Here is a 14,769-nt window from a genome sequence, read left to right on the forward strand (position 1 = left end):
ATTATATTTCAATGCAAGATAAAAAAATTCTGCTCTTCGAGAGAACCGCGGTATGTGCAGTTTCACCAGCAAAATTCGCTAAAGATATTTTCATTGATCTTACTAAAAATTCCAGGAATATTTAAAAAATTAAAAGAGAAAATAATTCAAAGCATTTGAACAATTCTATTTGAAAAAACTATTCAAACGCATGCCCCTTCTAATCTACAAATTTTAAAAGCCGTTTCAATATCAAATACAGCATACCAACCACGTGCCCTAAAAATTAGTCGGCAGAAACCAAGATAGCGAAGGTCGCCTCCCACCCTGTGCAAAGCACTTTTGCCCATGAAACTATCGACATTCGTTTTCGCGATTAGATGCGGTCGCGTGATAGACGATGGCCAGCAATGAACATGATCAGCAAAGGACCGCCTCCAGAATATCGAGAAAATCCGAGGATGAACGTAGCAACGGCAATTCCGGCGTTATCTACGCTCGTCTAGGGACAATGCATCATGCATCGCGTTGCCGTTGCTGCCGTTGCTGCCGTCGTAGGAGCCAGTGCTGGCAGTATACCATCGGCCATAGCGCAGTTTGAGCTATGCATTGGCCAATATGTCGTTCATCCCCTAAATCACGACGATTTACAGTTGAACACGGCAGCGTTATCGATGCTGGTTCGTCTGTACCTAACCTTACGCTCTTTCGTTTGTCACACCATTGACGAATTAAAAACTGCCATGTGGGGGAGGGGGAAACGGCCTCGAGACGCGTGTACACAACTCGCTTGCATTTTTCGTTTCTCCCTGTTGCAACGCTTTGTTCTGACGCGACCGACCAACAGTTTATCCGTATTTCGTTCGGACAATAACGTGTCAAAGATAGCGACCGGCAGACAAAGGGGAGAAATAGCTGCGCGCTGTTAGGACCGAACGGAAGAACGGAACAGGCCGAGGCCGTAACAGTTTGTTGCGTTCCTTCGGATCTACGGCCTTCGACTTGCGTGCGAATTGAAACACACGCCGTTCTTGATATTAAACGTTTCTTCTGTTCGTAAAACTGTTCATGTTTCCGTGAAATAAAACATTTCCTTGTGAAACTGTCGCTCGAATACCTTCTGCTTTATTTAGATACATGAGATAGTCATGTAGAAAAAGTAACACGAATTTAATGATTGTGTGATATCTATACGATGTCAAAGACTCGACGACAATTTCACTCACGTATAGGGTGTTCTAAGAAAACGCATGATGTACAGGTCGTAAAAGGTTAATCGAAAATATATTATACAATTTTTGTTATAAGCGTATATAAGGCTCCCTTGCCAAGGAGATCGATTTCGAAAATATACCAAGCATGCGTATACTTTGCTCGACATTAATAAACCAAAATCAATAAACTGATGCGTACCTGGTACGCGATATTTTATATCGATAACAAACTAGTAGGATAATAATTAAGAAGCATACAATTCAATACGAGCAGAAAGAGAAGTCAATTTTCATAACGAAAACTTACTTTAAGTATTAAAACTTATTTCATTTGATCCTACATTTTGGATTTATTTTTTGTCAGCAATACTATATTTCATGCGAGATTTTGCATACTGAACTTAGTATTTTTAAGACCGAGCACGAAAATACTTCTAAACGAAAAATCTTTATCGATTGAAATATAATCAAATCCTATCACGTCTTTTAATAGTTACATTTCAAATTTATAGTAGTGGCTGTATAAAAGCGTTAGAATTTTTCTGGCTGATTAATTAACTATAGATACATAGCTAAGAGACACATTTTTGAATCCAATTTCTACGCTGTCGCTCTAAAATATTTGATGTGACAAATGAAGGAATATTTGATTACCCTTTAGACTCTATTATTTTTGGAATTAAATCTATAGCTTGATATGTCCCCGAACGTTTTCTGTAATTTCGTAGTAGCTAAAAATTTATCGAATATGATTTGTACCGCTTCGCTTGGAGGAACAATACACGGACAGTGATAAATCACGAAATATTTTAGTATTTGTCAATGATTTATTGAACAATGCGATCGTAAAATCGTCAATCCGCGGATAAGAATTATTTGCACGTCGTGGTGCCATTACAGACGAAAAATGAAACGCCGTCACATTTCGTTTTTATCTAAAAATTATACTTAGCCACGCCGATAATGGATCGGAGCAAACCGTCACGTGTGAAGCTCGGCCGCGTTCAATATTTTAAATTGTTTACTCTTCGTGATAGAATCCAAAATTCTCTGGTCGGCAACTGATTGCACTGACTGTGGCTCGTCGTTCCATTGGCAGAGACAATTTTTCGCTATAGAGCAAGCATTCACTGCGTTCACGCGAGAACGTTCTTGCCAACAGAACGATCAATTTATCACAAAGTGCTTCTATTATGCGTTCCACAATACACTTTCGATTCCGTGGCATTGTTACGAACGGACCAGAACGAATCGTGAGACCAGCCACCGGTAACTGAATGCATCGTGAAAAGGCGCCCTCCATTCCAAACAAGCAGGTTAATTGAAGTAGGGCATCAATCGTTTCGAAACGTCATTAATTAAGAAGTTGATTATCGTTTGTCATCGTCTTGCGCGTTATACGTTTTATATTTATCGACTGTCGACTATTTCATCAATTTCTCCCATCGTCCGCAAAATGAGATTGAGTCTGTCAAATTTTGATACTTTGTTTGCTTAAGGAAGTTAAACTTGAAGATTATGAAAGTAGTTTCAACGACAAATTTCAGGTTGCTAGAATTTAAACGTTTCTTCGCAAATTTTATTATACGAAGAAACAAAAAAAGACAAAATTCTTTGATAATAAGCAGGCGTTACGGCGGCGAATCTTACGGCTCGTTTTCTTTGGTGAATCGATGGCTGATGTCTTGGTAGAAATCGCAACGATACCCGATACCATTGGTGGAAAAATTCTCTCGCCAGAAACAATTGACTAAATGTCCCGACGAGAGTCAATCTGGTTCAGGTCCCACAGGAAAGCTTGGTAACTGTTTATTACCGGCGGCGAGAAATAGAACAAGAATCACGAGGAATTGGAGGGATGAGATCAGTGGTGAATACAAATGTGAGAATTAAACGTTGATTGGCCGCAACTCGTTCGACTTTGTGTGATTCGTTGGTTGGATTTTAAATCGATTTAAATTAGAAGATATTATTTTACATTCGTAGCTTTTTTCCTATTTTATACGATCCTCTATATTATTCTCTTATCTAAACTAAAATCTATATTTGATTTTTCTTGATAGTAAGAAGATCTTTTTAATTATACTTATAATAGTACATTTAATAATTTAATTCCGTTCCTTCTTATCTGACCTCTTCATACAGAAATGATTCGACCAATTTAATATAAATTGAAAATAGATTGAGCAGTTGCTTGTTAAATAGGCTGACAATATGCTGATTTTTTTTAGCTATACTACTATTAATGCCAAGAAGTATAATAGTAAGCCTAAGGTAATCTTGCCATTAATTTAAACCGGTCATGATAATTAGTAATTACTGTTACGGAACTGATGTTGGAACTCTTCCGTTTTGACAAATAACAAACTATCTAGGTTGGCGATGTTTTGTTATGTACAATGTCCGTCATTTAATTTTATCGGGACACGCCGGATATCCATTTAGAAAATTGTGCGTGTTAAAAAACAGAAGTAATATAGAGGAATGAGCGTGGGTGACAAACATTTCCTATCACGAAGCACGCAATGATAACCATAACAGAACTATATTAAAGAAATAGACACAACACATGAGATACCGCACGCAATCGCGCGTATATCACCGGCAATGAGAGCCTAAAATTAGCTTGTATAGAAACAAACTTCACATGCAATGAAAAAAGAGTATTATCTAAATGCTAAAACTTGTGACATGATACGCTTTTAACAGTGCTCTTCGCGTGTCGTTAATAATTCCATTTTATTCGAAGGTGTGACTCGTCTTATTGTATATATGTTATATTAAAAATAATCATCTAGTACCTGATACCGCTGTAATTGAAGAAATTACAGGACAGAAATTAGAGGACAGTTGTACTTTCCAATAATTTAAGTAAACCAACAAAACCGAACTTAAAATCGAGTCAGTCTTCCAAACATGCTATAAAATCACAGCCAACTAATATTCGCAGAAAAATGCTTCTTCTCTACTTTCGAGTATAAAACTTTCGAGTACGAAACATATCTTTTGTTTATCTTTTCCTTCAGATACGTACAATTTAAATGTTAAAACCGCCTTCATATTCTTGAAATTATTAACCTGGAAACCGTTCAATTGTTAACTAGGAAAAACGGCGACGCACGTTCTGTCAAATATTGACCACTTTCTCTCCATTGAAAGTCCTGAAAGAAAAATAACTTTCAATTTTCTTGATCGTTCCGCGGGTATTAATGGCCCTCTGCCGGAGGGTCGAGGGAACGTGACGTGATTGTAAAATCATATGTAACGAAAAAAACAGGTCACGAATACAGAATGGTCGCGTGTCAGCTGCGTGGTGACCCATATTTCTCGACGAGGAACGTAAGCCAAGTCCAGGCTTATGGGCACCACGTGTGCATCGATGCACCGCTAGGTCTGGAAGCGACCAACCAAACCGAGATTCAATTCTGTTCACCCTGCTAGGTTTTCGCCGCATGGAGAATTAATAGAGGTTTCTCTCCGTGTTGGTAACATGGCTACCATGCTCTGATCGTAAAGGGTAGGTACATACGTTTCCTTGAACGTGGACGCGTGCGTGCAAGTCTCAAGGGCCGACAGTAGTCTCTCTAAATCAACGTTTCACAGTTGCCTCGCAAAATTAAGGAAATCCTTGATCTACGAGCCAACCGTTTCTCGATTCTTGATCTATGCCCTACGGGATCGCTTCGAACTTTTGTGCATCCCTCTTCGCATTGTCCTGCTTCAATGGAACTGACTTCTGACCCCGCTCCCCGTAGCAGTCGCATTCCATTCTTACCCTTCCTGGCCGTATAGAAATGTCTCGTAAGTTCAACTGCGTTCGTATTATACGAATCGCCCAGTGATACGTATTGCGACCAAGAAAGTCCGTGCTGAAATTGCCAGTTTATCTTGCGACCTGACGCAACGTTGCGCTTGTCCCGATGCGCTGTACATCAACGGAGATTTGTATACGTTCGATTGTGGCTCGATCGAATGGTGCACGGTCGTAAAAACTTGAGATTGCCCCGTTTCAAAGCCAGCTATTGCGGTTTCCTTTTTCTAACGTGATGGCAAACCGTGACTTAAAACTGCTTTGTAATATCGGCTGCACGGTCACGGTTTTTAATCGATTTCATCGTTTTACAGGGCTCTAGACAAATTAAAAACCTGAGTATTAAAAGCACTTACTGTATCGGAGATAATTGAGCTTAAAAAGGGAAATATAATACGGAATATAGAAATTGCAGAGACTTGATATCAGAGTGGAAGGATTTTTAACAATTCAGCAACAGTATTTTTACTCGAAATTCTTTATTTATTTATTACGGATATATTGTATATTGTGATACCGAAGTAACAATTTTCTTGCCACTATATTTTACAGGTTTTACGAATTGTACGATGATTCGATTAATGGTAAATTATTTGAAACTTCTAGATGCTAATGAAGATGACATTTCACTTTATAACTTTAAATTGTACGCAGTTACCTTTACGTCTGGCGTAGCAAAGTTAATGTTAAGCGTAGAATGTTTCAAAGAATGCGTTCTCCTTTCGTCCACAAGAATCTAACTATACGCTAATTGTAAAACTAAAATCCTTAGAGTTCGAAACTGTCATAATCCGCGACAGTGTTGCAACAACATAATTGCTAATGAATACATGGTGAGAAGGTGAAGGAAAGCAACATCGAACAACTTCGAGTTTCAATCTGCGTACTACGTTATTGCGCACTCAAATCCGCTATGTAAAATTTAATATAAAGCAATCCAGGCTAATTAATTAATTAATACACTACGTCTTTTCGCTACCAGAGAATTTTTGGGAGGCAGGGAATTCAGGATTCATAACGGGGATTGATTCGTAAATATTAAGATAATCGTTAATCTTATACAAGATGTGTCAATTAAGCCAGACTATTGTGGAAACGGCTTACTTGTCCAGAAAATTTTAATCACATAAGATAGTCACAATGCGTTAATCTGAACTCCAGTTAAAAATATTTATGCGTATATATATTGGTATATAAATGTATCAATGGAGTTTCAATATAAATGTGACGATGCATTAAGAAAGCTGCATAATAATACCAAAAATAACTGGTCAAATAGGCAATATTTACATATGCGATAAGTCGATTTCCTTAGTTAAAGATGAACAAGAAAACATTAAGTGAGACGCTTATAAACATTGCATACACATGCATAAGCATTGCATGCAGCCGACACCATAACGTGACTTTGGTAGTAGCCTTATTTCACAACGTATTCACGTTTTCCATTGGCGATATCCCACGATCGTAACGATCAGCGTGATAATAATGACGTTTATACGTTTATACCTAGCGTCGACATTGCAATCGCAGCGAACATCGATGACGGTGACGATAATAAAGCTGTGCCACAATTCCGTCGTCAAATGAGAATCATCGTCCTGTCGGAAGGTAGAGGGAAAGAGATAAAGAGAGGCTTGGCAGCAATAATAAATGATGCCCCATTGCCGTTGCTTTATTGAAAATCCAGTTTCCCGCTTAAACGACCCCGAATAGGTAGGTGTGTCGTGACTTTTGATGCCGACGTCGAATTTTTTCTGACCAGCTAACTGTCAAATGTCACTGCTTCCGTCCGAGTCTTGCCCTCGCTGCAATAATTTTTTTTAACTGATAAGACTAACACCGCTGCGTTTAAAAAATTGAAAGAGCCGTTTTAGCGCTTTCATCGTACGTTTGTATAAAATATCGAGGCCAGAACGATAACATTGTATTTGGTTGCGGTGGTTAAATTAAAAATGAAATATCGAAACATCATCGAAATACCAATTTGCACAAGCGTCTGTAATTTGTTTACGGTGTATATGTGAAACGTAAATCTTTATTAAATATGTAACAGCTGAATTGAAAGTAGAAGTTTCTACACTTTCTACATTGCTAAGGCAACGTGAATGCTAATCGAGGCGCACATATTTCAGATTTTATCTTGAGAGATTTGAAAGTGGATATCAAAGAATAAATTTCTATGCGAAAGATAGAGCGTTCGTTTGCAGAAATCATTTCAAAGATATTGGTAATATTAGAAGCTGTTAAAAATTGTATTTCATTGGATTTCTCTTCTGGTTTGAAAGAGGCGAACTTCTGTTGCCTCTGCCGATCGCGTTTGAGGCTAATGTTCACAATAAATTTTTATACAGGCAGACAGCTAATAGAAAATTCAATAACGTTCCGATGTGGTTCTATATCCACCTTAGTGCAGGTCTCTTCATATAAATATGACAATAAATAGTACGAGATATCGTTGAAAACGCACGTCGCTATATTTTATCTCCGTCCTCCGTTCTTCCATTTATTTCCGTGTCGACATGACTGAACCATATCAGAAAGTGATATAGACACGAACGCGGTAGACTGCTAGAATAGAAGCTGTTACGTTTCGAGTAATAATTTAGTGGATATCTTGTCTAGAAACTCTCTGTCTGAGAATCTGGTGAAGAATGTTCAACGAAGATCATTTGTATACGAAAATGATTTATGCACGTTTGCCGGGGGGAAATGTTTCGTGCATCAATAACGAAAAGTGGAGCAACCCTTGGCAATTTGTAAACAACACAGTGAATAAATTTTATTATTACACGACGCATAAATTCAGATCTAATTATAATAAATTTATTCTTTGTTAATATGATACAACCTTTAACAAATGCTATATACCTAATCTACATATATCTGAACGCATAGAAACATTTTACGCTATATTTTCGACTTGTTCGATCATGTGAAATCACTTCTTCTTCTATCCTTACCAAACATGCTGCATAACAAACATAAGTTTTAGAAAGAAATAAGACGTAAGCTTTTCGGAATAAAATCGATTCGAATATACGAGTCTATCAAAGAAACAATATTTTCAACAGTCGAAGAGTATGAAAAACGTGTTCGCGTTATCAAGTTCGAAGCACGAGGCTGGAAACGAAGCCGTCGGCAAAATAAAGTTTTGTCAATTTCCTGCTGATTTCCTAATAGTCCGAAGATCCCGGTGCGATGTGATGGTGTCGGCAGTGGAACGCGGAGGGGAAGATGACGAGGTTCGGGCTAATTCACGAGAATGGGCCACTGTGTGTGCCCACCGGAACCTCCAACCAGTGAGGATAGACCATCAAACCGATTGTAATCAGACCACCCTCCGTTTCCAACGCTTCCAACGCCTACCTTGGCCCTCTATACTTTCCTCTGGCGAAATACTCGGTTCGTAGTAACTGACGTCCGGACCGAGTAGCTCCTATAGCTGTAACTCGATTTTCGACTACTCATCCTGACCTACCCGTTGCCGAATAACCCGCGGGAGGTGATGAAATGAGTAGAAGGTAGCGAGTAACAGAAGGGACAACGGCAGAGAGGATATTGGCTAGAAGAAAATGTTTATCCAGACCATTTTTCCATTTTCGATCATGGAGCGTTCATCCTAAGGAACAGAAGGAAAGATCTTCTTGGCTGTACGGACCTTAGGACCGTCCATCTGTCCGTCCGCCCTATCACGTATGCAGATCGATAGCCAATTTAACCGCAAAGGGCTCTCTCTCTCTCTCTTTCTCTCTCTTTCTCTCTCTTTCTATCTCTCTCTCTCTCTTGTTCTCTGCGAAACGACAGAATCGAATCGAGCTAACCAACCGGATGATCGAGTTGCTTTTTGATCAAATTCAAATTCGTAAGTTGAAGTTGTACCGTTTGGTAAAGGTCTGCGAACAGGCGACCACGGCGGGGAAAAAAATGCAAATGGGGTCAACAAACCGGGCACGTCAATAGTAGAAACGGGGAATGTACCTTAAAACTGTGGAGCAAAGTGGAGCAATTAGGGATAGAGTAAACGAACCAGATTTCGCGGCGGCAAAATGCATATTCAGCGAACTCGGAACAACCAGGCCGCTGTACTAAATCGACGGTTTTACTGCGTCTTTCCTGCTTGGTGGCGCAAATATTATTTATTGCCTTACAAAATTTCCATAGCTTCACATTAAAGATTCCCATAACTCGTCGAACGGTGCAGTTTTCAATCTCGTCTGAGTCAGCGTTGAGCATGATCGTCTTTAATATGCGTGTACACTTCACCACAGAGTGCTACACCGCGCTGGCCTGTTGTGCCAGCTTCTCTTCGAATTTTGTTGTCGATAATGTATTCCTGTTCACGGGGCATGGCATATGGCTTCGATCGTTATTTGTATTGCCGTTTACGGGACCCGTTTGATGGCTACTGTCACCTAATTTAATATTTAACGTTGTGGATTATTATAATTTTATTCGTCGCCGCAACTCGTACGAACTCATCCTATCGAAACCTATCAGTATCATGGACATCGAGCTTATTTGAAAATCAATGCTATACTTGCTGTTGGTAAATTCGGTTAAAGGAACGTGTTTGCGTATGATATTAATTGCTCGTTTACAACAGTGTTCCGATTAATCAAGAGAGGTAGAATTATTCGAAAACCCGTGCGATCTTTCACCACGCGGCGTATTAGTTTATTCGCTTCTCTTTTTATGATGTTTGTCGTCGGATTCCGATTTACTCGAATAAGCATATTCGTTGTTTTTTCAGTTGTATAAATATAATCCGAATATTTCGTTTCGAAATTGGAAAATTATTGTCTTTTTTCTACTCTATTTATCGATATTAGCAGTTTCCATTTCCGGATAAAAAGTATTTTATGGGGCATGAACGAAGTATGAAACTTACAGAATAACGAAATTGGTTGAAACCATTATTTTCTAAGCATTTTCACTGAAAATAGAATGATTGGTTAATTATTTTTTATCACATGTAATACTCAATTATCAAATATTTGACCTACTATAAAACTAACGAAACAAGCTCTTAATTACGGTTCAACGAAAATTGTTGTAATGTTTGTCGAAAGCAAATAGATAAAATCAAGAAAATTACTACTTTATGTTTGGAGTTCTTCCACTTCAAACATCATCTTTAATAACGTCTCTATCATTTTGAAGACGTTCATGCCAATAAAACGACATGTGGCATTAATACGCGATTAATACTTAACCACCGATATCAATACGACGTGCAACTTCCTTGTGATTTCTTCATTTTACTAAAAATTTGCTTTTGTAATATTCCTGGCAACGAAATTTAAAAAAGAGAGTTATACGAAGACAAAATGTTGACTAATATTTAACAGCGAATATATTACATAATATTCTCATAAACACATTAAGTCGATTTCTGAAACATTATAATCACTCAGTACGTCAACAGAAATTCAGTCTTGTTTTTATTATTTTATTTTATTTTCCATTGCTCCCTGTGTACTTTCAAATATCAAAAAGTTCTTTAAAAATATGTAACTTTCGATCGAGTGCTGCGTCTTAAATATTATTCTTGGTATTTTCGGTTTGCTTAACAAACACCGCCGTTCCACAAGGTAAACAGCCCTTAATGCTTTGATGGAAAGATATTTTCGGTATCCCGTTATTTTTACACGACGCAATCTAGACGTTGACTTTCCACCGTGATTCCGCTTCCAATTGAATTTTCTTGTTGAGATACATAGCGGGGTCGGTGTTTCCCGGCGTTCTTTAGCGAGTTTGCATAACAAAGTAAGAACAGTCGGGCGCATTATTAGAATACACGGGATTTTATCTAATGTATATAGCGGGACTAGCCGCCGTTAAATTACTCTTGCAATTTTAATAGAAACAATGAAAGCATGTTTACCCTCGCGTCCAATTTTGTGCTCGCCCGCTGTTCCGCCGGCTCTATAACGCAAAGACTGGCTCGAATATTTAAAGACTAAACAATACTTTGCTTCTGATTTTCTAATTTAAAATTGTTTGCCAGCTGCCGAATATCCCGACCGTGAATTAATTCCGACTATCGTCGTGGTTTTATCAGACCACAAATTCATCCAATCTTCCATGAAACGCAAGGATAAAGGTGTACACGCTGTATACGTCGCTGTTCCAGTGAATAAGTCAATTGTGAAGAACTTTTTATGTTTGCTGTGAATTGCGACGATCCGAATTTGTATTATCGTCTAACGACTGACAAAATTTTTATTTTTGACGAAATAGCAATATATCGTGGAAAGGAAAGATTACGTTTATTGTAATACGAATTAATAGAATGAATAAGGTTGACTGACGAAGCTTAAATAAATCATGAGTTTTGTTTCTATTTGTGGTAGAAAATGTTTTACGTTTTGGCTGCTAAATTCTATTTGTGTAATTTGACGGTTCGGATATTAAATAAAATATATGAAATATATCTTGAAACGTAACAAGGATTTATATAGAATTATAAAATAAATGTTACTCCGACTATTCATATTATTACTATATTTTCAACCATTTTTATCGTTACGCTTCTTTTCAAAGAATTCTTTTTAACGATTTCACGTATATCTTTTTCAGAACACTACCACATATTCGTAGGAGATCTGAGCCCAGAGATCGAGACGCAGACCTTGAGGGAAGCCTTCGCTCCTTTCGGTGAAATCTCGTAAGTCCTCTTAATCTCGCTCATTAAAGGCGACTTACCGTTCTCTTCGTAGTATACGAGTGATAATATAGCGATATAATGTGAACGCTGATCTTACGTGCATGCAACAATAACTAGCCGTGCTGCGGTTCAGAAACATTTTATACAGCCAAATCTTCCAACTGTCTTTATGTTTGTCCAGTGCACAAATACTTGCATCATCATATATTACGGCTGTCGCGCATAATATGTACAAAGAATAATACGCGTAATTATTGTACTAATTATTACTTGTTTTATTACCTGACAGCGAGTTTGTCATTAGGAATTATAGTCATACTATAGAAGAAGAAGAATGATAATGTCTGAAACGTCTACTTTAACAATTCTTAATCTTGTATTTCTTTAATTATCATTAAATCACGGTTTTATTTTAATTTGAAATTAAAGCGATATTTAAATACAAAAAAAAGCTACATTTTCGTTATTGATATTTAATATCAATATTCGATATTTTGCTAATCTTTAATAGAGAGTTTGTGCCAAAAATTCTTTTCATAGAAAGGTAGATTTGTTTCAATTTCTCCGGGTAGTTGCTATATTATCGATATAAAGTAAAGATGAGGCCAAGTGGAAGGAAGATTGTAACAGTAGGTATTTTCAGGATGGATACATTCTATAGTATACTCGAAATGTGTCAATATTCCTGGATAACTTTGTACAGTGTACAATCAACTCTATTGTTGACAATTGTATTGTCCTCTTCTGTTGATTCTAAGAGAAAGGACCAACCGTTGCAGCTAAATTGAGCAAATTCTGTTTGAAGTATGGGAAAGAGAAGGAAGATCTGAATATTTCGTTTTATCAATCGCGCAGATTTCGCCGATCTATTTCCTCTTCAACGATCGTTATGCATTGACGTTTGCACGTTTAAAAAATACGATGCTGGGTTATTGGTCGAATACGCACGGTTTTCAATGTCTAATAGCAAACACGAACAGAAAGAGAGGAGGAGAGAAAAGAAGAAAAAGGACGAATCGTATGCGGTTCCATATGTAAATCATAAATTCGTGCAAGCGTCGATGTCACGCGTATTTTTAATTTAACATCGCAACGTGAGATATATTTTTTCCCTCGTACGCACGTGGTTGTTTAAATATTCACTGCGCTTTCAGTCGTGAAATCACATTCGCCAAAGTGTGTATAGTATTTTGTTATCGTGCCTGCATGAAATATTATATTTCGCCGCCGCGTGGAATTCCATGCCTGAGCCGTAAATGATATTAACCATTTGCTGATATTTTAACATCGAAATGACAGGCGCATATTGATCGAATTCACGCATAAAAAAAAAACTCCATCAGCAGCGAGATCACGATTTTATGTCATCGAGCCTAGCCTGCATTGAATATTTCGCAATGAATTACGTGTTTTCACTATGCACATTGCACCGTAATAACGATTTTCTTATACCCTCTATTTTTTTATTATTATTATTATTATTTATTTACACTCTCGGACTTATAACGAGATTTATGGAACAACGTAGTTTTACTTTTTCTCAATTCGCAGAAACTCCAAATTATTCCGCGGTCAGTTGGGGTGCATCGTGCAATTATTATATATGTACAGTATCATTGTTTGGGAAGTTCGTCACTTTTTTGACAGATGATATATTCTCTTGTGGATTTGTTGAGATTAGGAGAGAATTATTTATTATGAATTTCTGTTACATAATGAAATACTATATAAATAACGGTCAAATATGGAACAAATATTGCTTCCAATTAGGCAATAAATGCGCCAATTAAAGCGAAGAATCAGAGATTGATCAGTGCAAAATAGAAAATCTAATTGCCGATTATTAACGATTTGTAACTGATACGATTGACGATCTCAAAAAAATAGTTCCTTAAGACGTTCGTATTATGAACTTAATTACCACAACATAGTTATCTACGATAGCCAACTATGATCTAAAATTCATTTGCGCCGTTTACAATTCACGATACAATTTACATACGCTGTTTACAATTTGCAATTTTACGATAGTATCGAGCAGTACCGTTCATGAATATGCTACACAAAATTGTATAACATCCATTACAACAAAAATATTTGCAGGATTATAAGAAGAGCGCGAAGAATTATCATTTTACCCTCCGACACGTAGTGTTCCCACTGACACGTCTGAAAACTATGAAAACAGGTGAGAACTTTCGACAACATTTTCGACACATTAAATTGCATTTCGACTCTTCGCAAAGACAAAAACAAAATTGACATTTTCAAATCAATTTGCCAAAGTGAAGCGAAATGTTCGAGATAATCGTATATCGCACGAATCCGATAAAACGAACGAAACTTGACAAGAAAGGGGAAAAATAACAAAAAAAAAAAAAAAACCAGCGAGAAGCTTTAAGAGAATTAAAAAAAAAACCTAATCTCGAATAATGCACCTATATCTCCGGATACCCGTGTTCGATCGTGGAATGGGGCTTTTCATACGCGCAGCGTTCCACCGTCAAAAAGAGAGGGTAGCGGGGAAAAAAAAGGAAGAAAAAAAAACCCAAAAATAGTGCTCGTTTAAACCCTGACATTTGGTGGTACTCTTAATCTCCGAAATCCCCGTGTATCTCCGGGAAGCATTCGTTTGACAGGAAAATCCGGCGGTAAGTTCCGAGATCGTGGACCTCGATGTGAAATCCGAACTTAGGGTGACATTCGCGTTTCGGCGGCGAAACAGCTGGAAGTAGTAGGTACAGTTCGCGTCGCTTGCCACAAGGAGACGGCAGAAAAATGGGGCCCTCCGGTAAAATCGATTCAAACTCTCTCCACGAGTACCTAAGCCGCGCTTTAAAAAGCTAGTGAAAAATTGCCAGCGGTTTTCCTCTTTCATTTTGTTTTCCCGCGCCGTCCTCGTGTCCCCCACCTCCTCGTCCCTCTAACCGTCGTGTTTCCACCCCTGCATGCTGCCAACCCCTTGTCGGCCCCACGACCGCCTTACCCTCTTTCTATGCACCTTCCACCTCCGGTTTCTTTTTCTTCCGCTCCCACGTTGCACACTCTTTCTTGACCGGCCTGCGCCAGAAGCGCTTTTCTTATCCAGCTCACAG

The 14,769-nt window shown here is 38.0% G+C and overlaps 1 protein-coding gene across 9 annotated transcripts in view; it reads left to right on the forward strand.

Moving 5' to 3' along the window:
* Positions 1-14,769, forward strand: part of LOC117239952 (nucleolysin TIAR) — a 583,038-nt gene that overhangs the window by 434,108 nt on the left and 134,161 nt on the right. For all 9 annotated transcript variants that reach the window (XM_033505780.1, XM_033505787.1, XM_033505783.1 and 6 more), the window contains one exon: positions 11,587-11,674. In XM_033505780.1, the coding sequence (XP_033361671.1) occupies positions 11,587-11,674 (88 nt within the window). The remainder of the gene's footprint in view (positions 1-11,586; positions 11,675-14,769) is intronic.

The sequence above is a fragment of the Bombus vosnesenskii genome, unplaced genomic scaffold, assembly GCF_011952255.1.
Source record: "Bombus vosnesenskii isolate JDL3184/JDL3185 unplaced genomic scaffold, Bvos_JDL3184-5_v1.1 scf7180000013264, whole genome shotgun sequence".
NCBI lineage: Eukaryota > Metazoa > Arthropoda > Insecta > Hymenoptera > Apidae > Bombus > Bombus vosnesenskii.